Source organism: Vanessa tameamea, chromosome 4, assembly GCF_037043105.1.
Source record: "Vanessa tameamea isolate UH-Manoa-2023 chromosome 4, ilVanTame1 primary haplotype, whole genome shotgun sequence".
Taxonomy (NCBI): domain Eukaryota; kingdom Metazoa; phylum Arthropoda; class Insecta; order Lepidoptera; family Nymphalidae; genus Vanessa; species Vanessa tameamea.
Genome location: NC_087312.1, coordinates 566301 through 592307, shown reverse-complemented (window position 1 = coordinate 592307; position 26007 = coordinate 566301). Strand labels below are relative to the sequence as shown.

At 34.8% G+C, this 26007-nt stretch overlaps 3 protein-coding genes across 4 annotated transcripts in view; 2 read left to right on the top strand and 1 right to left on the bottom strand.

Moving 5' to 3' along the window:
- LOC113396688 (neuroligin-1-like) overlaps nt 1-26007 on the bottom strand; it is a 677577-nt gene that overhangs the window by 278598 nt on the left and 372972 nt on the right. The window lies entirely within an intron of this gene.
- LOC113396665 (golgin subfamily A member 4-like) lies at nt 457-25712 on the top strand. The gene is made up of 24 exons (XM_064220752.1): nt 457-576; nt 1167-1295; nt 1718-1896; nt 1973-2020; nt 2544-2603; nt 3201-3293; nt 3930-3990; nt 7396-7547; nt 8098-8143; nt 11281-11370; nt 12512-12646; nt 17161-17229; nt 18739-18813; nt 19347-19487; nt 19764-19838; nt 20692-20769; nt 21890-21955; nt 22256-22366; nt 23193-23292; nt 23645-23763; nt 24330-24481; nt 24934-25071; nt 25137-25425; nt 25548-25712. Exons 1-24 carry the CDS (start codon nt 457-459, stop codon nt 25710-25712), a joined length of 2691 nt encoding a protein of 896 aa, XP_064076822.1.
- On the top strand, nt 4570-6070 carry LOC113396721 (uncharacterized). Its single transcript, XM_026634778.2, has 3 exons — nt 4570-4801; nt 5396-5575; nt 5823-6070. The coding sequence occupies exons 1-3, from the start codon at nt 4775-4777 to the stop codon at nt 6048-6050; spliced, it is 435 nt and encodes a 144-aa protein (XP_026490563.2). The 5' UTR covers nt 4570-4774; the 3' UTR covers nt 6051-6070.

Here is a 26007-nt window from a genome sequence, read left to right as displayed (position 1 = left end):
AAATAAATTACTTTTAAAATAAATATTATTAGACAAGAATATTGCACATTTAATAAATGACATCTTTATTTAAAATACGTGATATATAGTAGAGCATATTTCGAATTGACTATGAATACCATTTGTCATTTAACTTAGTGTGTACCTACAAAGATACTCGAAGCGTAGCCGTAGAACCATAGTAGTAGTCACTGCAGCGTAGATTACATTGTACACTTGCTCTGTGACCAAAAAGAGTGGGGCGCGGCATCGTGGATTGGACTATCTATGTATATTATACTCCTAAAATGAGTCTAAGAAGTTCTCAATGCAACTCTTTTTAATATTAATGTCATGAACCAACAAACGTCAGTGCGGATGTGATGACATTCATTTGAACAAACATAGAACGATGATTAGGTTTAGATAATCGGGGTGAAGTAAAAGTGTTTGTTGCAAAATAGTTAGGTACGTAGCATGGACGGCAACGTGGTGGAGTGCGGCGCGCCCGCGCTGGGCGTGCTGCGCGACGTGCAGCGCGCCTACCGGGACCGCCTCGCGCTCGTCGACCGGATTGGAGGCTCGAAGAAACTACAGGTTGCTTGAAGTGGAATTTCTCCAAGTGGTCTCTATCATCATAACCATTCGCCTGCCTTGCCCTTGTACCGTTCCGTTATTTTTTGTTTCCATTATTTTTTCCATCATATCTTCAACTATTTCCACCCAACACAGTCCATTCGTTTTTTTATCTCTTGCCATATACCCTGAAATTCATACATGACACTCATCATGTAATCTGGAATTTCGTTTTCAAGAAGGGGGTACCCCTTTTTATTTTATTCTTGAACCTTTTTAGAAATTGCAACATTAAGAAAATCCTTTCCTCTTTCTATCTTATTTTAATACACTAGAGTAGTCTTCAAATAAATTTTAAAAGAAATATGCAACAACAACAACGATACAAAATGTATTAAAGCGCACTAAAAATGTTGAAAGCTTAAGAAATGAGGACATGTTTATCCAATAAGGAACAGGGAACAGGGGAACTACGTATCCCGCGAATCGTCTTAAACCCAATTTGAGCGACGTTATTTTTGTTATGACCCCTAAAAGTTAGGTCTCGCTTATAAAATAGGTCGTAGGTCGTACTAGTCTAGACGTTTTCAAATATATTATTTAATATTCAGATGAAAGTTGAAGTGCTAGAGTCATGGGTGAGCGACCTGGTTGCACAGAATACACTGCTAGCGAGCACTATCGAGGAGCTGGAGACGGAAGTGACTTCACGTCTTTTGGAGAAAAGACGCCATGCTGAGGTATAGTATATGAGGTATAGTATACGAGGTACGTCCATGAACATTCTCTCGCTTCTGGCAGTTTTGTCCTATTTACATAATATCGTATAATAATGTATAAGTATTTAATGTAAAAAATTAATCGTGTCCCCGATACATTTCATTTGGTTGGTCGTAACGAAATAGTCTAATTAGACAAAACGGGATTTCTTAAAAACACAGTTTTTTCATGTAATTAACATAACTTTTAATGTTTACATTCGTATTCATTCGAAGGAACGTTTGTTTGTTATATTTAGTAGTGTGAAAAGTGAATCGAAGAATAAAATGAAATATTTTTTTAAACATGAAGACGTACGTATGTATATATGGAACATCGAAAGTATAAAACATGACGGCAGATTAAACTTAAATTGAAGTTGATAAGTTTATCGTTTGGACAGATAGAGATTGAGCTTCGCGCTGAAGCGGATACTTTGCGCAGGCAATTGGTTCGTAAGGACTCAGACCTGCGCGGACTGCTGGAAGTGTTGCGGCGTCTGCGCGAGTTCGATTTCTACGCGATTGACGGTATACACTTCAACGAAGTCACCGAGTCTGATATATTTGGATCGGTTTTGTGGTAAGCAGTTTAATTTGTATTCCTCTTTTAAAATGGTACTTTTTAATCCAAAGTTTAAAAATTGTTCTTCTTTCAGGCAACACTCGAAGCTGGAACAAGGGGATAACAAAACAACCAACAACCGGCAAGGATCGAAGAAGCAAAGAAAATATTATAAATTATAGTATTGTTTTGACGTGATGATTTTTTTATTATAATTTTTGAAAATTATTTAATTTTTTTTATAAATAAAATATTATGGTTTTTAATAGTTTGATGTTTTATTTTAAAAATCCTTTATGTACTAGCCATAAAGAGCCATACTTTTAAAAGATAATTTTACTTTCATTATGTATATTGAAAATACAATTTTTAAGTAACCCTATTTCTTTGATGTTATCTTAATTTATTTAGTCACATCGTGTCGGTACAATTATATCATTGTGTTCTAGTTGACTGACTGATTTCTTACAAATTAATTGAAACCAAATACATAAGCTTATATTTTATTATGATATAAATATAACTTATAACGCTATAACTCTCATTTGGAATGCTTTTTGGATCGCATTGATTCAAGAATACGATTAGTACAAATTCCCTTAACCAGCTCTTACTTAAGTAAATATATTGTTTTAGCGAGATAAGAGTAAAATGATATGCGACAGAGTGAACGAGATGAGGATTAAAAATGATTCATTGAAAAAGGAGAATTTAAATAAAGACAGGTAATTTGATTTACACTTAATCAACACATATTTACCTAGCTAGTATCATGTTAACAAAATCAAGACGTTTGTGTTCAATATCTTTTTTAATTGTATATGCTAACAACAGAAACAAAAAAGGGTACGCAGTATCACGAGTAAAAAACATCGTGTTAAATCGTATATCTCGCTCTCAGTCAGATTGGATTGAGAGCTTGATTTAACACTGTCAACTTCCTATCTTCCGGCTGCCACCAGTGGCGTAGCTATCGTAGGGCCAGGTGGTCTAACCTAGGCTTTGAATAGAGATGACGTATGGATTTAGCCTTCTAATGATAAGTTCAACTCACTGTATCATATTCTTATTCCTTTTTATAATTTTGAAGGGCAATATAAGTTAAAGAGGGGGTGGAAGGAGGGGGTGAGAGCTCGATTATTTTTCTATACACCGGGGCCCTTGCCCACCTAGCTACGCCACGGGCTGCTACCGAGAATTTTTTTAGCAGAATGATACCATAGCTGTTATTGGCGCCACACAGATTTTGAATCAGAACCACGGGTTCTGCAGTGTTCGATGATTTGTTATATAAACATAATAATACGATTTTTGAATTTTAGGGAAATACGAAGATTAAATAAGGACTTGCAACATTACGAACAAACAATAATGTCTTTAAGAAATGAGCTTTCCGTGAATAGTTATCATACTCCGTTAGTATTATTTAAATACTACATAACTATAATATTTACGTATCTTTCAAGCATTATTGTCGATTTTAAATTCGCGATGTCTCCCGATTTCGCGATGCACCTAGTATAGATATTTCGTATATATAAGTATGAATCATTTTTCCGCATAAATACCTACATTATAATTTGTCAACAACAGTGCCACTTATTCATTATGGAATGATCCATAGTCCATATTCCATATAGACGACAAAAATATAATCTTCGTAAAAAGTTACATGATTGCTAACAGATTCACTACATATTATCTATCTTGTGAAAATTTTAAAATGTTTTATGTATATGATTAAACGCTCATCCAGGGAACTACTGAACCTATTAAATAATTTTACTTGCGTTATATAATCTATTTATTAAGGTTGGCTCACGCTTTTGGTTTCACGTAACGATTTTTAAGAGCATACTGCAATAAGCAGACCTGTTGTACTTATGTATAACATTAATAAATTACATAAATACCGTAAATTTGAAGTAGTTTTTAAATAATAAGGAAGACATGGCCATATAAAAGATATAGAGTAAATGCAACCAACACTATTTCTAAAAACATTGTCACTTTCAAGAAAGCAACATAATTGTACGTGTTTGGTTTTTTAGCGATATTCCAAAAAAAGATGCAGAAGTAATGGCTGATATTAGCACACAAAACAGACGGGAGGTATGTGACGAAATTTTATTAAGAAAACGCTTATTGGTCCAAACATATAGTCTTCTTCAAATTAATAAAAAAAAAACGTGATAGATTAAATTGATTCTTACGTACTAAATAACTTTTTAATACAGTGTCGTATACAACGTTTGCTTTGATAAATTAACTTCAATGTAAATTGCATTTGTGTAAAAACTCGCCACTCGTGGGTAAATAAATATAAAATTATAGACATATGGCGGCAGGGCCGGATCGTGAGTTTAGGGGGCCCTGGGCTAATACTACTTAGGGCACCTTACGGCCCCACTTAAGACACACCTGAACGTAGACTTGAATTAAATTAAATGAATGGGTTTGATTAATTGCAGGATTCGCAGGGCTGCAAACCATACGATCTGTTTAATATAATAAAATAATGGATTCTTTCGCATCGTCTATTTTGGACTTTGACTTGACTTAGCTGGGGGGCCCTTGAATCCACGGGGCCCTGGGCTGAAGCCCAAAAAGCCGTACAGTAGATCCGCCCCTATGTTGCGAATTCGTTTTCTAGCAATAGTTTTACATATACCTACATATTCAATTTGTAATTATTTTAAACTTTATTATAGTATTGTAGCTAGTGTAAAAATATGTCTGCATCATTTATTATTCTTCAACACGTGATATTAATATGATATACTAGGTTCTCCCATTTTTTAGTCAATTAGTAATTGATTGGTGACAGTGTGATGACGTGGAGCCGGTGAAAGAGTCTGAGGTGGCGATTGGTGAGCACCCGGTCTACCAGGAACGCATGCAGCAGCTGGAACATAGCGCGAAGGTATTAAATGATCCTCGATTGTTTGGCGATAACTATTAAATATAGGAAGACGTAGGTGTACGACGAGTGTAACCTAAACTAAAACATAATTTGAGGACATATTATATTCTACTAGTAGGTACATTTCGATATATCGATGCTTAAAGGTATGGTATTATTAATTAAAACTTCGATTAATGTGACTTCAACACGATGGTGTAGTGTCACGTCACGGTCGTATAGCATCTGATGTAGTAGGAGTGCATATATCAGCAGGAGGATAGCTTGAAGGTATACTCATATTCTTTCAAACATTGTAAAACATACACGCGATGATGTAGTGTGACGTCATGGTCGAATGGCATCCGATGTACTAGGAGCGCATATATCAGCAGGAATTGTAAAATTTTGATATTAGTCAAAACGTTAGGTGACATCGTGAATAGCACCAGGTGTTCCCGGAGTGCATGCATATTCACTAGTATCATTAGTTTACCCCCTGTTTAATGATGAGATACGCTACTTTTGGATATTTGGTAGAATGTATGTGTTGAATAGAACATTACATTAGATATAAAAAATATTTTATATTATTGTTCGAATTATTCTACACAGTTGAGCAGCGATTTTAGAAGTCTGCGTCATGAGAATGTGGCTCTGCGCGAGAAGCTGAGCGCAATGCAACGCGTGTGCGTGGCGCTGGACGAACAGTGCCGCGTAGCGGCGGTACGAGCACAGTTCAAAGATGATGTCATACACGAGATGCGACGCCAATTACGACAGACTAAGGCAAAAGTAAGCTGTGGCACGTTACTATAAGCTATGTGTATTTGTGTTTTGAAAATCCATAAATATTTAAGGGGATAGTAAAGCTTTGATACAATAATTACTTGAGGGCACAGAATCATTGCTATCTAAAAAAATATCTAAAAATAATGAATTTGTTTATATTATTTTTATTATACTATTTATTTATCTCTCGAATATTCTATAATCGATTGTAGGCTGGGAAGATTTTATGGCTTAAGTTTTTATTTGTCAGCTCAAAGAAGTATCGGAGTCCAAGAGCCTCAATACCCAAAAAGTTTCTCATCATGAAACACAACGTAAAACGTCTGCCTCGTGCGATTCGCTAACCATAGCTTGTGTTCAACAACAACCGCGCCGAAACCGAAGAGTCAGACCAGACATGGACCTAAATAATAACTGGGATCGAAGCAGCGCCATATGTGATGGATCAGGAGACGACGGATCCTTCAAAGCTGAATGAACTATTTTGTTCTTTGTATTAATAATTAATTGGTTTGATGTTATTAAATATTATTTTTGTAAATTGTCTGTCAATCCGTTTGTAGTTTACCTTGAGTTTAAATCAATGTTTTGAAAAGTTGTAAGAGTAAGCATTTTACAAATATATATGTGTTTGGACCAATTTATTTGATGGTATTATGTACGTGTAAAGCAAGAGTACTGATTGAAATTAACGATTGAATGATTCAGCCAGGAATAGAAACATCCACACCAAATCTGAGTCGAGATGAGAAATTGCAAATGTCAAGATATACTGATGTGTCCTTCATAGAAAGAGTAAGTTGAAGCTTATTATTTAGATGATAATTATAATAATTCTTTTGTATAAAACTTGCAATCAATAATAAAAGCTAAAAGTATAGAAACCATTGATATTGAAACAAATTGATAGAATGTTAGAAACTTACGGGCACTTGTAAATCGTCGGCGCAGAAGATTCAAGTTAAATTTAGCAACAACTGGTTCAATATAGAGATCAATATATAGCCAATAGAAGTAGGAAAAAAGATAAACAAACCTTCGTTTTACGTATTTCATGCGATTTGCTAATAACTCAGCTGTATTGTATATCCCTATTTATAATACAACATTATTACACTTAACTAGTTATTTCCACTTTAATTATTCTTTCAAAATTCCCATCACAGTTTCGTCGACGTTCAAAACGCCATTTTTTCGCAAATCCATAGTGAATATCATAGATAAATCAAGCTCCTAATCACATCGCGTCAATTTGCTGTCAAATATTGTTTATTTAGCTTTTTTCCAGTTATGGTTGGAATGGGGTATAAATAGTATAAATAGTAATATGATGATAGGTACATGATGGTAAGTAGACACCACTACCTATAGACATGGGTAAAAAATATTAATCATTTCTCGTATAGCCTATGCGCCACCAACCTTGGGATCTAAAATGTTATGTATTTTGCGCTCCTAGTAAAACTGGCTCACTCACCCCACAAACCGAAACACAACAATACTATTGCTATTCGGTGGTAGATTTTAATATGGTAATCATTTAGTATTGAGTTGGTAGTTAAAAAAGAACGGATGGGAGAGATTTGGTCCGTTGCTCGGTTTTCAAGCAGGAAATCCTAGTCTTCTGCTCGCATTGTTATCTGCGCTTTATTTGATGAAAAATCTTTTGCTTACTTACAAAATGCGCTTAAAACGATGGAACCATATCTACTTCTATAATTTATAATTGTTTTTACAATAATTAGTTAGTATGTGGCATTTATTGCATTTCGTAATAAAATTCTTCTGATCGGATATATGTATATTTTTTTTTTATTTTTTAGTCTCCATCGCCCCCAATTCTCATATCAGACAGTTCGGTACAAGAAATTGATGAAGCGGCGTGCGATTGTGCTCCTTGTCCCTTCGCTTCGGATAAAGGTACAAATAAGGTGGAAGGTAGCTCTTCAGAAAATGTTGGAAAATTAAATTCTGGGTGAGTTAAAACTGTGAACTAAGTATATGTATTTATATTTTTGGATGCCATGGTCACACAGGTCTTACAACTAAGCAGTATTCATATAGTAGTGACTTCAATGTCGAAATCAAATCTAGATAGCGCTGCGATCATCAACATAACCTACATATTTTAAAGTATTCGTCGCTGTATATGTTTTTTCCGTTAAACAGACTAGAATTTGGGTTAGGGTTCAACGATCGTGTGATACGCATTCGCGATCATCATTTTGTCGCACCGGGTATCCCTTTGCTTTGCAGATAACCATGGGATAAACTTTATATTTTATATTAAAAAAATATATTAATATATCTTTTTGAGGTTTAAGACTTCGTTACATATAAATATATTTTCAATAAGTAAAGGTTATGAATAGTAACTACTTGGTTGTAATCATTGATAGAAGCACATCAGTTTCTATACAGTTCCACCTATCGTAAACACCGTTGGAAACTTCGAGAATTTTCGAAGATCAAATTTAACATTATGACAACAATAATTTTAATATGAGTTGTAAAATTGTCTTCAGGGAAATCGAAGCTACACGCGAACGGGATGTTTCAAAGCGACATCAGGTTAGTGATCTTTGATTAATTACAGGGTTATTGGTAATTCGACGTATTCCCTTTAGGAGGTTATAGGGGTGATTATTTGCGATAATTTTAACCCTCATATGCATGCGGTCATGTTCGGATACAAATTTCTTTTAAATTTGGACGGATAATTATTGCTTTAATATTGACGAATAACCAGTGTTTATTCGTTTTTATAAATCAGAAGAAAAAAATAGATTTTAATTGATACTTTTTTTTAAATACATTTTTCAAGTTGCATATTTGACTTATTTTGAAAAAATCTAAAAAATGTGATAACTCAAAAATGGTTCACTTTTGCATCATGAATATTGGGGTTAAAATTATCGCAAATAATCACGGGAATACGTCGAATTACCAATAATCCTGTATAAGAACAAGAAATTGACGTTTGTCACGTCAATAGTCTAATTTAAAGCGGATGAAACTGCGAAGCTCAGGTACTTGTAACAATATATGTAACAATATATACTGAAACCTTCTACGAGGTGCGCTGCATCAGTTTAAGTTTTGTAGTTATAAGTTGAATCGAACTCATTGGAATGGATAATTTTCACGACAATACAACTCCAAGTTTTTCATCCCCAGTTGCGGTTCGTCTACATGTTTTAACGTGCGCTTGCTAACGAAAATAATAAAATGCCTTTAGTCGCTCGACGCACTTGATTCTGATCTCTCATTCAATTAATCTCAGTCAATTACATGTCTAAAGATAAGCGAAATTATTACGAATAAATATTTTTCGAATTATAATTACAATGAATAGTAGAAAGTAGCAAAGTATTGTTATTTCTGTAGAGGAAAGATCTTGATTAAAGATGCGCGTGAGTTCTCGGAGGAGTGTTGTTTTTATAGTAATGCGTATCAGTTCTGGTGGCTGACACAAATCCCAGATGGGGGACCGTTTCTTTGAAATTTGATCTGATTTGTTAAAGATTGGAATGAGATTTAAATGTCAACATATCTTTCGTATCACTAAACGTATCTTGTGGTTTTGCTTCGTTACATTAACTCAGGTTTTGATAGAATTATGATTTGTTTAGAACATTTACTTTTTATTATTTAGGTAAGCACCATGCACCATCAACCCTGGTAACTAAGATTTTATGGTACCACTGGTACCAATCGGTCTATGATTCAAATTATAAAAAGATAGTCGCTTTACACTGTTTTAGTTATAAAAATTAAGAGATCTACGAACTCGAAACAGGTATGTTCAAAAATATAAAGTTCATAAATAATCTTTAATGCGTCCGAATTCAGATGCTAATGGTCTCGTGTGACGAAACGTCGGCGTCGCGCGGAAGCGCTTTGTAGCTAATGAAGTCGATACCACAGCGCGGTATCCGCTCGTTTCAAAATTACATTTCCCGCCAAGATATTAAGATTACAATTCTTGAGACTACCATTACATTTATACGTGTAGAATGTATGTAACGATCTTATATGAAACTTATTACTTATTTTAAAAGTGCAGACGATTTGATTATGACATTGAAAAATTGTTAATCTCGTCCATAGACTATTGCTAGCTATGAGATCAAAGGGATGTCTTTGATCTCGTATGCGTACCGGCGCTTATATTGGGTATGTTGCAATTCAACAGAAACAAAGATTTGTGGTAAAATTATTGTTAAGATATACCCAGCCAGACTCTATTTAGTTTAAGCTTGCGTCTTCATATTATTTGGTTATAAAAAATAAATATTAACAATGCTACTAGTACTTCGGCAACACGCTGTATAAAACCCTCGGCCTAGGCTCCGCGAGCAACTGGGACAGAGGCGCTTCCGCCACCAACGCTTCCAAAATTACTATTTACGCTGCGCTAAATATACATACTGGCGGCGCTCCATCGCACCCCCAGTGCAGAGCTGCATTCAGGACTCGTGCGTTGCGTTGCACTGCGTCCTCGTCTTAAAGCGAGGCTTGTTTTAACCTGCGGTGTTATTAATGTTTTCTGAAGTTATATAGATTGTTTGGTTTCAGTTATTATTAGTTCTTCTTAATGAGAGACGTGACGTTGTCCCGCCGTGGAATATTTATGTTATTGGCTTTGTTGATACTTGACTTATGAATTGACATAGTTCATGTGGAACTCTTCATAAATTATAAAACAAGTCAATTATAATTATGATTGTATGACTTTCTTTCGATTACAGTTTAATTTTTAGCAATAAAAGTGTTTTTTTTTTTAATCAAGTGGCATTCGGTGTAATTTTGTTATTGTTTGTTCTGCTTGATCGTCTGTTGTTTTACGATGATGTTTAACGGACTTATGATGTACGGGGATTCAGATACGAGTGACTTTACAAAAGTGAGTCCCCATGATTTATTGATATTGTCTGAGTTTGAAAATGTATAAATTATGTTGATAAATTTTTAAGCTAGATTAGCAAATTTCACAGGACATGTTATAGGACACAAAAGTGTGCGAAATGTGTGTGAATTATGTGCCCTATTTTTTCTTCACTCTGATAATCCAATGGGACAACAAATCCGACAAGGCGTGAAAACATTTTAATAGACCCTAGCAATGTATTTGTTTGACTAGATTAATTAGACAGGCAATTATTTAAATAACGGACTTTGAGAGAATATTAGTATTTTGAAGTTAGACAGCTTGGATGAGTCGATTTAAAGATAAATAACATGTTATTGCCAACTGTTTAGTTAGCAATAACGGCTGTATAATATCGAATTAAGGTTAAAATTGAAATTTAAAGATTCACAATGTAGCCTCAATCTAATATGATCGATAACAAACATTGAAGATCAAGCCCTTGTCATAGTTATTTATTAATGATGTTCCCATTTATAAAATCTAACTTAATTTCTAGAAGTGAATTGTATTAAACGAATAGTCTTTCGATTAATATAAGTAGATTTTTTTTTGTTTGAAACTTTTGAAGTGTTTTAGGTAAATAATAAATATTACTATGTAAATTTTATTTAAGACTAAAATAAATATACTTCATTAATTTGGTATTGAAATCGGGTATCGCTTAGTCGGTGAAAACATTTAATTTTAAGTTAAATCTTCTCAAAGTTTGTTTGAAGTTATAGATATAAAAAATAAGTTTGAAAGATAGTATTACACTTTTGGGTTTAACTTTCAGGATAGCATAGCCAGCAGCGTCGAGACTGCTGCGAGCGAAGCGGTGCGCACGCGCTCCCTCGAAAACAAATTGATGGCAACCATGCTAATAGTAGGTGAATTATTTTTAAACCACTGCGTATCGCGAGGGTCGTTATCTACCCTTCATACGTTCCTTCTGATCGTTTCATTAATGAAGCGTTTGTTAATATACACGGACTTATAAATAGTTTTAGTTAGTAAATCTATATCGAGGAGGTACAAAGGTAGACTAAAGGGGAGGAGAAAGTGCATTGGCGATATAGTTTTAAAAAATATCCGATACGTGGACAAGGTAACGATATGATCTATACCAATAAAAGGAGAAGATAAAAACAAACTATAGATTTACATATTGCATGCGATTTAATAATATCAAATACTAAATAAACTAACACTAATAAGTCTGATATATCCTATTAAAATAAAAATATTCTTTATTCAAGTAGCCTTTACAAGTAATCATTATTTAACATAAATATACCACCGGTTTCCAATGTGAATTCTACTGATACAGTACTAGACGATTCGACTTAACTACTCACATCAACTTTAATGTTACTTCTAAAGTTTCGATAAGGATTTTTTCGCGAAACCATAATGAATACCATAATTTACTCAAGCTCGACCAATTATATCGCGTTAATTCAATCTCAAGTTCTTTATTTGCCTTTACTCTTCGTAGACTGTAATTGTACATATGTATAACTGAACATTTCATTTACATTGATTGTCTCGTGGTGTTACTCGCGCTGTTGACAGTTGAGAGCGTTCGTCAGTAGGTATATCTGGATTTCGAGAATTGTCGTGCTTTGTCATTTCAATTGTCCCTGGAGGTCTTTCTATTTATTCGGTATTGGATATTTTTTTATTAGAAGCGGTCATTCAGACATTTTTTTCTGATTTGTTACAGTTATCATTTTTGAGAGATAGCCTACGTTGCCGGTGGTATCTTTATTTAATTAAAAATTGCAACTATTAAAAGGTACCTAATTAAATGAATTTTAGATAAATGTGGGTAACCAGTGACCCATTAGTTACCCCACCGCCAAGCCGTAATACTTTTCATTGTTTAGTTTATTTTTAAATAAATATTATTTAAATTTAATTTTAAACATTGAGTTACTCAATGACAACTTATTAATGTTTAACTTTGAGATATTATAGAGCTTGATATGATGTTCAATTAATTGTATGTGTAAATTCTGTTTAAGCAGCTCAAGAACAAGGAAGAGACTATACGTGTGCAGACTGAAAGCTTGTCACTGGCAGAGGCTCGCATTGCTGCTCTGAACTCCAAGTGTAACCAGTCCGCCAGCAAGCTGCATCAAGCACAGCAGACGAATCCTGTACGTAAGCAATAACCATAAATCAAATAAAAAAAACATATTCACGTAACCTTTCCTCTTAAGAAGTCTGTCGTATTAATGTCAAACAAAACATGCAGGTTTAACCGCGATATTTTATACCATGTCATACGTGTAGAAGGGCTTATGTACATATATTAACACTGTAATACATATTTACCACTTTAGTTTTTAAATAATCTAAATTGGAACTTAAAAATACTACTCGTAATTTTTACAGCAACTAAATAATAATAAGACATTTGCTTAAAGATTAAGCTAAATCTATACTAATATATAAAGCGGAAGAGTTTGTTTGTTTGTTTAAACGCGCTAATCTCAGGAACTACTGGTCCGATTTGAAAAATTCTTTTTTTGTTGAATAGTCCATTTATAGAGGAAGGCTTTAGGCTATATAACATTACGCTGCGACCAATAGGAGCGCAGCGACAGTGAGAAATGTTGCAAAAACGGGGAAAATTATTCACATTTATGGACTTTCGATGCGTGCGCAGCATAAACGTTTTAAGTTACTCAAAAAATGTGTATGAAAGATATATTCCTCTTTTAATAATAAAAAAAAAGTCCGTGACACTATATGTCTATTTGTTAAGAGTGTGCTAGCAGGCGGGGCGCGGCGGCGGCTGAGGGGGAGGCGGGTCAGCCCAGCCGCCGCGCTCGCCACTCTCAGCCGCGGGTGTAGTTCTGCGAAGTAGCAATGCACATAACGACTTAAAAAAATTAACATTCTTAATAGTTAAATTATTTATCAAAATTAGGTTTTGTTATCAGCTTATTTGCTCATTATTTTTTATCGTTTAAAATCGGTTACATTTAAATCATAATCTGCTGTAGTTTTAACTTACGATATAAGATAAAATTTCAATGAACATTCCTTCGTACTTTGCAAGTAAACAATTCAAACGTTTCACGGTATAAATAAGGTATAAAAATTACATTACACACGTAAAAAAGTTCAAAATGGCGAGCGATACTTTCACCGATGCAGATTAATCATCACAGAGAAAATAAATTATGCAAATAAGCAAATAGGTGAATATCGTTTAAAATGACTACACAAATAAATTAGTAGTTCAATATTTCAAGTAATTTCTATTACGTTCAAGCATATTCAACACGGTTGTACTATAATCACCTTATGAAATAATAACACCAAAGGAGAAACAAATCTAAACTTCTTATTGTTCGGTTTGTTTATCTTATTACGTTTAAGTTAATATTATTTGTTTTCAACCGACTTCAAAAAGGAGGAGGTTATCAATTCGTCTGTATTTTTTTTTTTATATGTTTGTTACCTCATAACTTTTCACTGGATTTTGATATTTTTTTTTTTGTTTGAAAGGTAATGCTTCCCGTGGGGCCCCATTTTAATTTTATCCTGTTACGATGATGGTATCCCTATGAAAACGATATAAGTCTTAAATGTGCATTATGTATGTGCGCGATAAATAGGTGAATAACTCAAAATTGTGCCAACCAATTTTAATGATTCTTTTTTTATTATAAAGGATATACTTCAAGGGTACTATGGTGAAAGTTTGGTAAGGTTCTGAGCATAGGATCCTTGACAAAGTAACGGTACGGAAGGGAACGGAACAATTCTAAGGAGCACGTTAGCGATACTCGGCCGAATCTTTTAGAAACAAAAATTTTGACAAAAAAAAAACCGACTTCAAAAGAGAAAAAAAGTAATATGCTCTAAAAAGTAAAAAATAATTGCTTATTATTCTACAACTTAATAATCAAGTAACTTATTCTATTTACCAATATGTAGGTACGTTCTGTGTTTCCACGCAAGGAGATAAGTATGTACCTACCCACTTTAAATCTAACTTAACACAAACCTATGAATAACAAACAATGATCACAATATTTTTTAGATTTATACTATGTAAAATGAAATTAAAAATATTTAGCCTATTTAAAAGTTAGCAAAGTTATTACGATAATATATTATAGTTAAAATTATTGTTATTTTTGGAGGCGGTGTCAGCCAAGGTAGGTTTGTAAATATATGATATACTCCAAATTTGTAAATCTGGTCTATCGATAAATACACTTCTTCTTGATGTTTTTTTAAACCCTATACGTACATAGTGGTCCTATATAATGACAGAAAATTGGGATCAAAATTGAGTGTTTAAGCAAACATGTCTACCGTCAGGTATTACAATTCATGAACTTTTCTCCTAATCCAAGACAAAAAAAAGTCATTCAGTCTTACTATTACATTTCCAGTTGAACGTTTTGTTTGTTTTGGCAGAGTATGAATTTTGTTTGTGATTTATTTATTTACAATTGACTTTTTCTTTTGTCTTACATCCAGATGTCGATACACCTGCATCGAATTGTTAACAAAAAAATATTCGCAATCGTACACTATTGTACAATATTTCTTTTATGTTTAAGAAAAGGGTTGTCATAATTGACCGTATAACAATAAGCAATAAAAACACAGATGTTGGTAATTTATTTAGACAAACTTTACCGGTAATTTTAAGAGGAACTAGAGCAGACATTGTAAGGTCTTGCCTTAAAAGTTCATCGTTATGGAAATTTGTCCATACCTTAAAACTATCTACGAATATGAGAGCACATTTGGGGGGAGGAAGTACAAATTTTCCTTCAAAGTTACTTTTAATAGGAGATGGAAAAGTACCTCATTCTGAAAATAAAATTGAAATTGATCGCGATTTAGGAGAAAAGTGACTAGCATAGAGGATTTAATATGAAAAGTTTACCCTAATATCGTCGAAATAGAAAATAAAGATTACCAATGGATGTGTCAAAGGGCAATATTGGCGGCGAGAAATAGTAGCGTTGACGAAATTAAGGACCTAATTTTAACCAAACTTCCAGGCGATATAACTACCTACACATCTATTGATAATGTAATGGATCAAGAAGATGCTGTCCATTACCCACAAGAGTTTCTCAATTCTTTAAACCCGAGCGGCCTTCCACCACATTCCCTGAAGTTAAAAATAGGTGCTGCGATAATTTTACTCAGAAATCTTAAACCACCAAATTTATGTAACGGGACCCGCCTTCAAGTAAAATTCCTTCGCAATAACGTGATCGTTGCAACAGTTTTGACTGGTCCGGCAATTAGTCAAACAGTGCTTATACCTCGCATCCCAATGATTCCAAATGATTTACCTTTTAATTTTAAAATAATTCAATTTCCCATTAAGTTATCTTTTGCCGTAACCATTAATAAATCACAGGGCCAAACATTTAAACACGTATGAATCGATTTACGTCAAGACTGCTTTTCACACGGCCAACTATATGTCGCGTTGTCAAGATCGGGTTGCGGGCAAAATCAGTATGTTCTTCTACCACAAGAAAATAAAACTAAAAATATAATCTACGCTGAAGTACTGTAAAACATATTATTAATTCTTATTGACGATTATAATAACAAAAACCAACGTGAGCAATCAAACGATAATCATAATAGTGTTTCCGACAACTACGCGAACGAAGTCGCGGGCACAGCTAGTAAAAAATATTAGTAATAAAAACAATAATAATTGTAGACGCAAGTATTTGGAGTGAATATAAATTCACAAAAATGTTATAAGAATTTTAATACACATAAATTTATTCAAATTCGTATTTTATTTATTATAAAGACCATACTTGTTTGATATAGACGTTAAGTTTCGAATCTATTTGCAGAAAATATGCGTCTTCATCCAATCCTAAAAATATAAACCTTTTAACGCCGTCGTGTATAAAAGGAATACAATTTGATTTGTGTGTCTCTATATCTGTTACAGATAAAACAAAAGTTTTAGCGTTTTTGTGTTTTTAGGTAATTATGATACCGTCTATATCTATATGGTCTCTCGAGTACCATAGACTTTTTAACATTGTTAGAACTAACATTGTTGCACTGAAATTGGTTCTTTATATTTTACTCCTATGTCACCAAAAGTAGTGACCTAGAGCGAATTGAACCCCCTCATTGAATTGAATTAAATCCCCTCTGAAATTTCATGTGATTGATTTGTGTTTATAATTCATCTCGTAGTTTTTTATAAAATCGATAGAAGGCCTGTCGAACGGGTCACCCAAATGTAATTAGTCACTGCTTATAAACATTGGCGCGCTTAGAAATATTACTTACATCACACATGCGCCACTAACTTTGTGAACTTAAGTTATTATGTCCCTTGTATCTGAAATTTCACTGAATCACTCACAGTTCATACTGGAAAATAACAGTACTAAATACTAAGAATTTCAGTCTTATATAGTAGGATATCTGATGAGTGGTTGAAACCGACTCAGATAGACTTCCACATGACTGAACCACCAAGCAGATTCCCTATGCGGTGAAGATAAACATCACGAACCTGCGTGTCGGATGAAAATGTATCCTTATCTGTCCTTCTCCCCAACTAGAGATTAACTAAGTAGTGGAATATATGGTACTTAAGAAATATTACTTAAAATATAATTAATAATGACATAGTTGTTTGTAACAGTTGAATATGATAAGGAGTTCAGCTGATGGTAACCAAGTGGAGATGGCTGATGTATCAACGACGGCAGCGGTGAGTTATCTTTACTAGCTTAGTATTTTTTTAACAGTTTAGGCAACTGTTTGGGGGGGGGGGGGGTCATAGACATGGGTCAAATATTTATTTTGATTAGGGTAATGGATTCGTTTTTTTTTAAATATAATTACGTTGTAGTTGAAAAAAATATGTGAGAAACTAGAAAAAGGCCTTCGAAATAGTTAATCTGCAGGAGATTTAATTTGATCTTAGACATACACCAATGGAGAGATCGATCTTCAATTTACATACCATTAACGAAATTGGACTGTTACACTTTTTATAAACTACACCGTGCGGGACATTCTTTGTTGCTAGAACGTTTCTTTGATATCTTATGATATTATGTGATCCTAGTACCAATAAAAACATTGTATTAACATTTTTTTACAGGGAAATAAAATAATAATAAAAAATATTAAGAAAAAATACTTGAAATATCAAAATTAAGTATTATTTTATAAGATATTTTTGTTCTATTTTTAAAATGTAAAACTATTACCGTTTTTAAACGTTTTTACCGAGAAGAACTTATAAGAAACGTTGTAGTTACTTTTTCTCAAATAAAATACGCAGTCCACTACATAGAAATATATATATGCCTCGTATTCGTAATCAATATAAGTATATGTTGTATAATAGGATAAATATTTGCGAAATCTCCGTATTAAAATAATCTTAACTTTCCGAATTCGGCACGTTTATCTATGTTATTATAAATACACCTTATATTGTTGTAAACGTGTTGTGATGCAACTGTAACCTACTTGTTTAAAAACATCCCGAAGGAAGTCTCGGGTTCAAGATTATTAATAGATCGGGCGGCTCTTTTTGCAGAATGGAAATAATATCAATGTCTGTAGTGTAAAGTAATATGCCTTAAGACTGTGAAAATAACTGAGCTGTAACAACATCAGTTAGTGGTCTACCTACCTACCTGTTCATGGTGATAAATGAGAACAACTCGCCGGTATAGTACGACCACAATATATATATAGTCTTTTTCAATGGAAGTAGGAAAAAAGATAAACAAACCATAGATTATAAACCGTATTTCATTCGATTTGATAATAACTCAGCTATATTGTGCACTATGAGTCTAGATTATATGATTAATATATCTTTATTTATAATAGAACACTATTGCACTTATTTCCACTTTAATTTTACTTCCGAAATTCCGATAACAGTTTCGTCGACTTTCAATACGCCTTTTTTCGCAAATCCATAATGAATATCATAGAGGTTTAATGAATATCAAGCTCTCGACCAATGATATCGCCTCAATTTGCGATAAATATCTGTGACATAGAAAAACAGATCCTTAAATATTTTTACTATTTTCGCTAAAATATAGGGCGCATACAACTGAGGATCTCTTACAAAAACTTATTTCTATGAAAGATATATTCAGACTTAAGAGATCAACAATAAAGAATTAAAAGAATATTACGTTTATTTTTTCCGCGAGTGTTTTTGTATAAAAGTATTCAATGAACGTTATAGGATTCGAATATCGTGAACACACTCAGAGACAATCTCTCCGTGATCGAAGAGTTCTACAGGGAATGCTTTTATGAGGTGAATATGAGTTTATTATTATTTTTTTATCATGAATCATGGATGGTTTAATTTCAAAGCGATAATTTAAATTAAAGTTGGTCCTACTAGTATTTTTTCCGAAAAAATACTGAAAGAATCAGAAGAGGTACTTTAATAAGAGTTTTAAGACAAAAAAAGACAAAATATAGTTTTCTAAATAATAATTTTCAATTTTGATAAATTATATATGGTTATGATTTTATTGACAACTTTAGGTGGTCTCGGAAACCTGGACCTCCTAAATTTATGTTGATTAAATTCGTTAGAATAGACCATGGCTCTCCATTTTTTTCTCCACAAGCTAATGATACTAAAATGAATTAATTTCGTTGTAATAAAGCCTTAATTAAGTGTGCGTCCTGAATGAGGGCTTTTTAACGCACGCGGGACAGATAGTCAAAGTTGACGCACACTAATAGTGTAAGATCTAAAGTTAACATTTTAACTTTTCTCAATATTTAATTTTAACTTACTAAATCTAATAAATAAACTAATATATGTATTTAAATCAGACAGCAAAACAGGAAGAGCTGATAACAATGCTGCGAAGGTCGTACTTGGATATGAAACTCGTGGAGCGTCAAAAATCTGACCAGATAGATTTCCTGCAGAACACATTGAAATCACAGAAGAGTTCAATTGAGCGTTACGAGGTGATGGACTGATTTATTTTATGAACGACACGCGCTTTCACTGTATAACTGATAATGATAGCAACACTAGCTTTTATAATACGTGCCCTATTTGAATAGTAGGCAACCTTATCTAGTAAATGAAAATTACAGTTTTCGAGCGATGGAGCGTTAGCAAAGAAAAACAATAACATTCAGACGTTGGCAGATTGTAAAATCATAATTTTAAAAAAAGGCAATACTAATTACGCGTTTGAAGTCTACGCTAACCAACAAGAAATTTTTTTTTGGTTTCAGGACATTGCAATGGAAGTGGAAAATTTGAAAACGGAAATATCGAATTTTCTAAACAACTCGACGAATAATGATTCGGTAAAAATAACAAGACTAATGTTTTGTGTGATCTACTAACAAACATAATGTTGATGAAGAAGGCTTAATTTATCCAACAATTTTGATGATGTTAAGATTATTTATGGTACTTTGAAATGCATGAAGATGAATAGCAACAGCTGATGGACCACTTTGATTTAAGGATCCCCTTTCTATCTATCTGTTTTCATCTATCCTCTTTCAAGACAAATATAAAGGCTAATTAGTCTTGTTCCTTGGCCAGATCTTCAAGACACTTTATTTACTTACTCTCATTGTCTGATGACAGCCAAACGGACACGAAGGAAAAGAGTCCAAGCATACAATCAATATTTTATTTTAATATGAAAAATCATTTAACGTCAATAAGGGACTAGATTTCGATCCAGAAAATATGAATTACGGCTCTATGAGTTAGCTATAAGAAGTGGGTCAGAGCAATAAAAAGATTTTTGGATGAATTGGTAATAAAAAAAAACCTTGAAAATATAGAGACCACTACCATGACGCCTTATAGAAGAAAATAAAATATATCACAGACTAGATAGTATACCTGCTGTTGAAGTGATCGAAATAAAAATCACTACAAATGATTACGCAAAGTTAATGCAACAATATTTTTTTTTGGTAGTACGGTAACTAGGATGACTATACAGAAGCGACCCGAATGAAACTCCTCCATTTTAAATTCTTAAATGTTTTAGTTATATAAAAATAGAAGAAAAATCGATGACAAACAAGTATCAAGATTTTTCAATGATTTGGAATGTTGTAGTTTCGAGTTGACATCGATTATGTATATGTAATAAATGTTTCTGCTATCAAAATAAGACGGTAGTTTGATTCCGGACAGGGCGTGTGGGGCTGCGAGCCGGCGGCCGAGCTGCGCGACATCGCGCGCCAGCTGCGCCGCCTGCAGGACATGCTGCGGGTAGCGCCTTACGAATATTCGTGACCTCTACTAACGGCATGTTGTGCCTGATAGAACTAATGATGCTTTACAACAGTTTATTTAAAAAGATTTATAACTGTCGCGGTATATTGCGTATAATGAATGTTTCGCATTCACTTATACAATAAATCAAATTTAAACTCAAAATGTACCCAAAGCTTTTACAAGCATGCTTGAGTCTTCATCTCACACTATTAAATTAAATGTTAAGTTGCCTGTTCGGTTTGTTCTGCAAGAAACCGTAATCATACATAATCGCTACTTTTTTTCATCAACTAAATTGTATCAACTCAATATGTTATTATTACAAGTCAAAAAACATTATTCTTTTCAATTAGGTAGGGTTTTGAGATTAGGACTCTAGGGAGCATAATACTTACTCGTGTCAGAGTTTCAGATAACATACAACATAACATTTTATATAATATCAACAAAATAGTAAAGAACTTTTTTATAATATAATTAAAGCTAACTCAACTAACATTTATTATCTATGTAATCTTTTATCAAGTAATATACCTTATTTATTGATATAATTTTAACTCGAGTTATTTTAATAAGTTTTATTAATTGCTAAAAACTAATATAAGATATTTTTGGGCTTCCATGTATAGCAGACATTTTGTAAGATAGATTTGTTTATTGAACTTATGTACATATAGTCGTTATGATATTTGGATGTTTTGTTATAAATCAGATCTTAAATTAAAATAATAATTGTTAGGCATGTGTTAATACCTTAACACCTTTTTAAGCAGAATGAATGGCAAAGCTTATTAACATATTATTTTGTACTTTTCTTATAGGAAGGCGAACTGGAAAATGGGAGTCATGAAGGTGAAGTGGTTACCACGGGCCATGATCATGCTGATAGATATATTGATCATTCCTCATACCACAAATACGCCACTAAACTCGGGAACTAAGATGTTATGTCCCTTGTACCTGTAGTTACATTTATTTGCCACAAATTGAAACATAGCAATACTAATTATTATTGCCGTTTGGCGGTAAAATATATGAGTAATGAGACCTATACCCAGTCGGGCTTGCACAAAGCATTTCCGTTGAAAATAATATTCATAATCTTGAATTTCAGACCGATTGCATTTGTGGATTGGGCGAGGAAAATGTCGAATTGAAACGAGGAAACGAATCAATGGAGGTAAATTATTCTGCTTTTAATGTGTGAGTTTCACACAAACACACTCGTAAATTCATTGACTGCAGTATTACATTATATTTATTATTTTCTATTTAACAACATATTTGAATTAGTCGTATAAATGTTCCTCTTCATAGAAGTCACGTATACATCTTGCTCACTAACTATAACTGCTAAAAACTGTCAACAATGTCAGGACATTGGTTGGCTTTATTAGTATCTGATACTGGATAGGGTGTTTATGTAGTGACGTCACATATCATGGTCTATGATCATTCGAATTGTGAAAGTATATTATAGATCCAGATAGGAGAGTTGCGGCAGCGAGTGTGCGGTTTGGAAGCCGCGTTAGAAGATAAGGCGAACATGGACCAGCAGTACTCAAAGCAGATTGAAGAAAAAGAGAAGGAGGTATTTACTTTGAGTTAATTGTATTTATAAAGGTTGTCGGACTGGCAAATTGCACCAGATGGTAAGTGTAGTACTTGGTGGTAGGGCTTTGTGCAAGTCTGTCTGGGTAGGTACCACCCACTTATCGTTTATTCTACCACTACACAGCAATACTCAGTATTGTTGTGTTCCGGTTTGAAGGGTGAGCGAGCGAACATCTTAATTCTCAAGGATGATGGCGCATTAGCGATGTAAGGAATGATTAATATTTCTTACAGCGACATTGTTTATGGGCGGTGGTGACCGCTTACCATCAGGTGTACATACTAAATATTTCTGGTTGTCGTTATAAGATAGGAGCAAAGGAGCTCACAAGAAGCCGAGATGGCCCAGTGGTTAGAACGCGTGCATCTTAACCGATGATTTCGGGTTCAAACCCAGGCAGGCACCACTGAATTTTCATGTGCTTAATTTGTGTTTATAATTCATCTCGTGCTTGGCGGTGAAGGAAAACATCGTGAGGAAACCTGCATGTGTCTAATTTCAATGAAATTCTGCCACATGTGTATTCCACCAACCCGCATTGGAGCAGCGTAGTGGAATATGCTCCATACCTTCTCCTCAAAGGGAGAGGAGGCCTTAGCCTAGCAGTGGGAAATTTACAGGCTGTTTATGTATGTTTATTATGTTATAAGATGAGATTATCGGTTGGTACGTTCCCAGATGAACTTGTACAAAGCTCTATCACCAAGTAAATTAATTTTACATCATTTATTTATTGATATAAACACCATCAGAATATTTACATGAACTATAATTTGCTCAATATGTGTTTGTTTATCTGAAGCTTCACCGCATCAGGCAGCAACTGGCGGCGCTGGATCAAGGGTCAAAGGACCGAGGCTCCGCCTGCGACACGCTTACATTTCAACTGAAACGCCTCGAAGGTAAGATACTATGGGTGTTTGTTTGTTCAAACTGTGGCTTTAGCTTAACACTTAAATATTTGAGTTTTTTTTACTATTGGTTTTGAAGTTATAGATACTTGTGTTTTCCTAAAAATGTCAACACTAATGACATAACTCTAATGCTCTATCAGTGAGCAAAACGAATTGTTTAATTTTAAATAAAGTATCGAGCTTTAATTAATTCAAAAAAATTCCGGTTTTCACTTGGAAGGTTAAATTTCGATTCAATAGTGAAGCATTAACTTATTTGAGAAATATGAATAAATAAATTCTTGCTGGAATGTTAAATTGTTTACATAGGCGTTTTAACCGATGTTTAACTCTATTGCAGTCATGTTAAACGATAAATCAGCTGAATTGCTGAACACCCAGCATCTGTGTGAGTCGCATGAGGTCACGATAAGAGATCTTCGAGCACAGCTACATAAAGCCGATCTTATTGTTACGGAGGTATGATAATAGTTTCTACTTCCATCATCATAATCCTCCTGCCCTTATCCAAATTTTATTTGAGGTCGGCGCAGCATGTCTTCTTCCATACTTCTCTATCTGATGTCATCTCACAAGTTACATTCTTATAATCTAGCCATATCGTCTTTCACACAATCCACGTCCATGCTCAAGACCTTCCTCACAACAAAGTCCTCATTCCTCCGCATAACATGCCCATACCATGACAGCTTAGCAGTAGCAGCAGGTCTACTCGGTTAGGGTTACCGGTGTCACTTTTCAAAATTTCTCTTATGTACTCAATATAATATATAATAGTTTTTACTTGTTTTTAGTAATTAGTTAATAGGAATATATCACATTATTAAAGGTGTATATGTAAAAGCGCTTTAAATTGACCAGCGTTTTTCTCAGTTTAATCCTAAACTGATAAAAACTGGTGAACTCGATTGAATATCAACAAATATCTACTAACTCTTTATTATGGAGTAATATGCTTTATTTATATTTTTTTGGTTTTAATTATTTACGTGGCAAAGAAAAAAATTAAATCTCGGTATTTAAAGAATCAGCAGGTGCGGGCAGAGGTGTCGTCACTCTCGGCACAAGTGACGCAGTGGCGGGACCAGCTCGCTGAGAGTCGCAGCAGGCTGCGCGCGCTCGAGGACGAACTGCGCCGCGCCACCGACCACTGTCGACATCTCGCCACGCACTACAGGTACTCGCCACGCACTACGAGTGCTCGCCACGCACTACAGGTACCTACTCGGCAATGCACTGAAGGTTAAATTAGAATGTATTATAATGGAGTTGTTTCAACCTTGTTAATTAAGTAACTTAACTATTTTTAAGTTCGAATATAGGTACCGATACTTTATTAATTCAAAATAATTATAAAGAATGGCATAAATAATAGAAAAAAACTAGAGAAAATAAAAATCGTGCAGCGAGGAACACGTAATATAACGTGAAATTACAAAAAAAATATTTCTTTTGCTCCATTTCCTTGGCGTTGGAATACGAGTATATCTCTCATTCTCTCTGTGTCATATCTTTTTTTCTCGTGAAACGAAACGTGCCTGAGATTGACGCGTCCCTAAAATTTAATTTACAATTCTCGCCCTTTCGATATTTATAACGATGAAGCTTAACTTCAAAAATGGACTTCAGAGAGAAGGCGGAGACGGCGAGCACGCTGCAGGCGCAGCTGGCGGAGGCGCAGCAGCGCGGCGCCGAGCTGTGCGCGGAGGTGCAGCGCGCCGTGCGCGGCGTGCGGCGCTGTCTCGCCGAGCAGCGCGCCCGCCGCCGGTGAGCGTCGCCAGCCGCGCGCACTCGCGCCCCACACGCCGACACTCATGGACACGTTTCCACAGGGCGCAGGACGACAAGATAAAAGAACAGGAGACGACGATACGGATGCTTCGATCGACGACGGAGCGTCCCGGCGCGAGTGAGAACGAACCTTGCTGTTCTAAATATTTGTCGCGAGTGCGAGGGATGCGAACCGATCGCAGTTGTGTCGGTGCTAGCGAGACGCCCGGATGTTCGAAGTGTGCGTATTCGAGGGGATCGATGCCGCCCAGCAGCGAGTCGGGCGTTAGCCCGCTACCTCCCACTCCACCGATAAGACTGTTACGAAAGAAACCTTTGCGTTTGGAGAGAGTGAGTTAATAATTGTTAAAAATTTTAACCTCATAACTGTGAGTAATCTTATATAATTTTTTCTTATGCATTAGAAGTAGATAGAAGACCGAGTATGTAAATACGGAAGTAAATTTTGACAGGTGTGCCAGTTCCCGGTGACCCGCGAGGCCGGCGTGCAGCGACCGCCGCGACACGACGTGCAACTCGACGCACGACTGTCTCACGAACACTCCATTCACTCCCTGCACTCCTGTGACGATGCACCCTCAGTAAGTAGACACAACGAAATCAGTCCTAATATTTAATAAAATATTTTTTGTTTAATAATCAAGGTAAATTGTAAAATAGGCTCTCGTCTCCTTTGGTGGACAGAAAGTATTCTACGTCATATCTTAAACTTGCGTAATTAAATTTGATTGTAGAATATAATTTATAAATAAACACGCCACGTGCACACGTCGGTAGCGTGACGTAGGGGCGTAGTGTGTGATGTGTGTGTCTGGCCAGAGAGAGTCCTCCCCGGAGGAGTTGCTGCAGCGAGTGGAGCGCGCACACGACGCGCTGTGCGCCGCGCGCCGGCGGTGGACGCGCACGCACGCG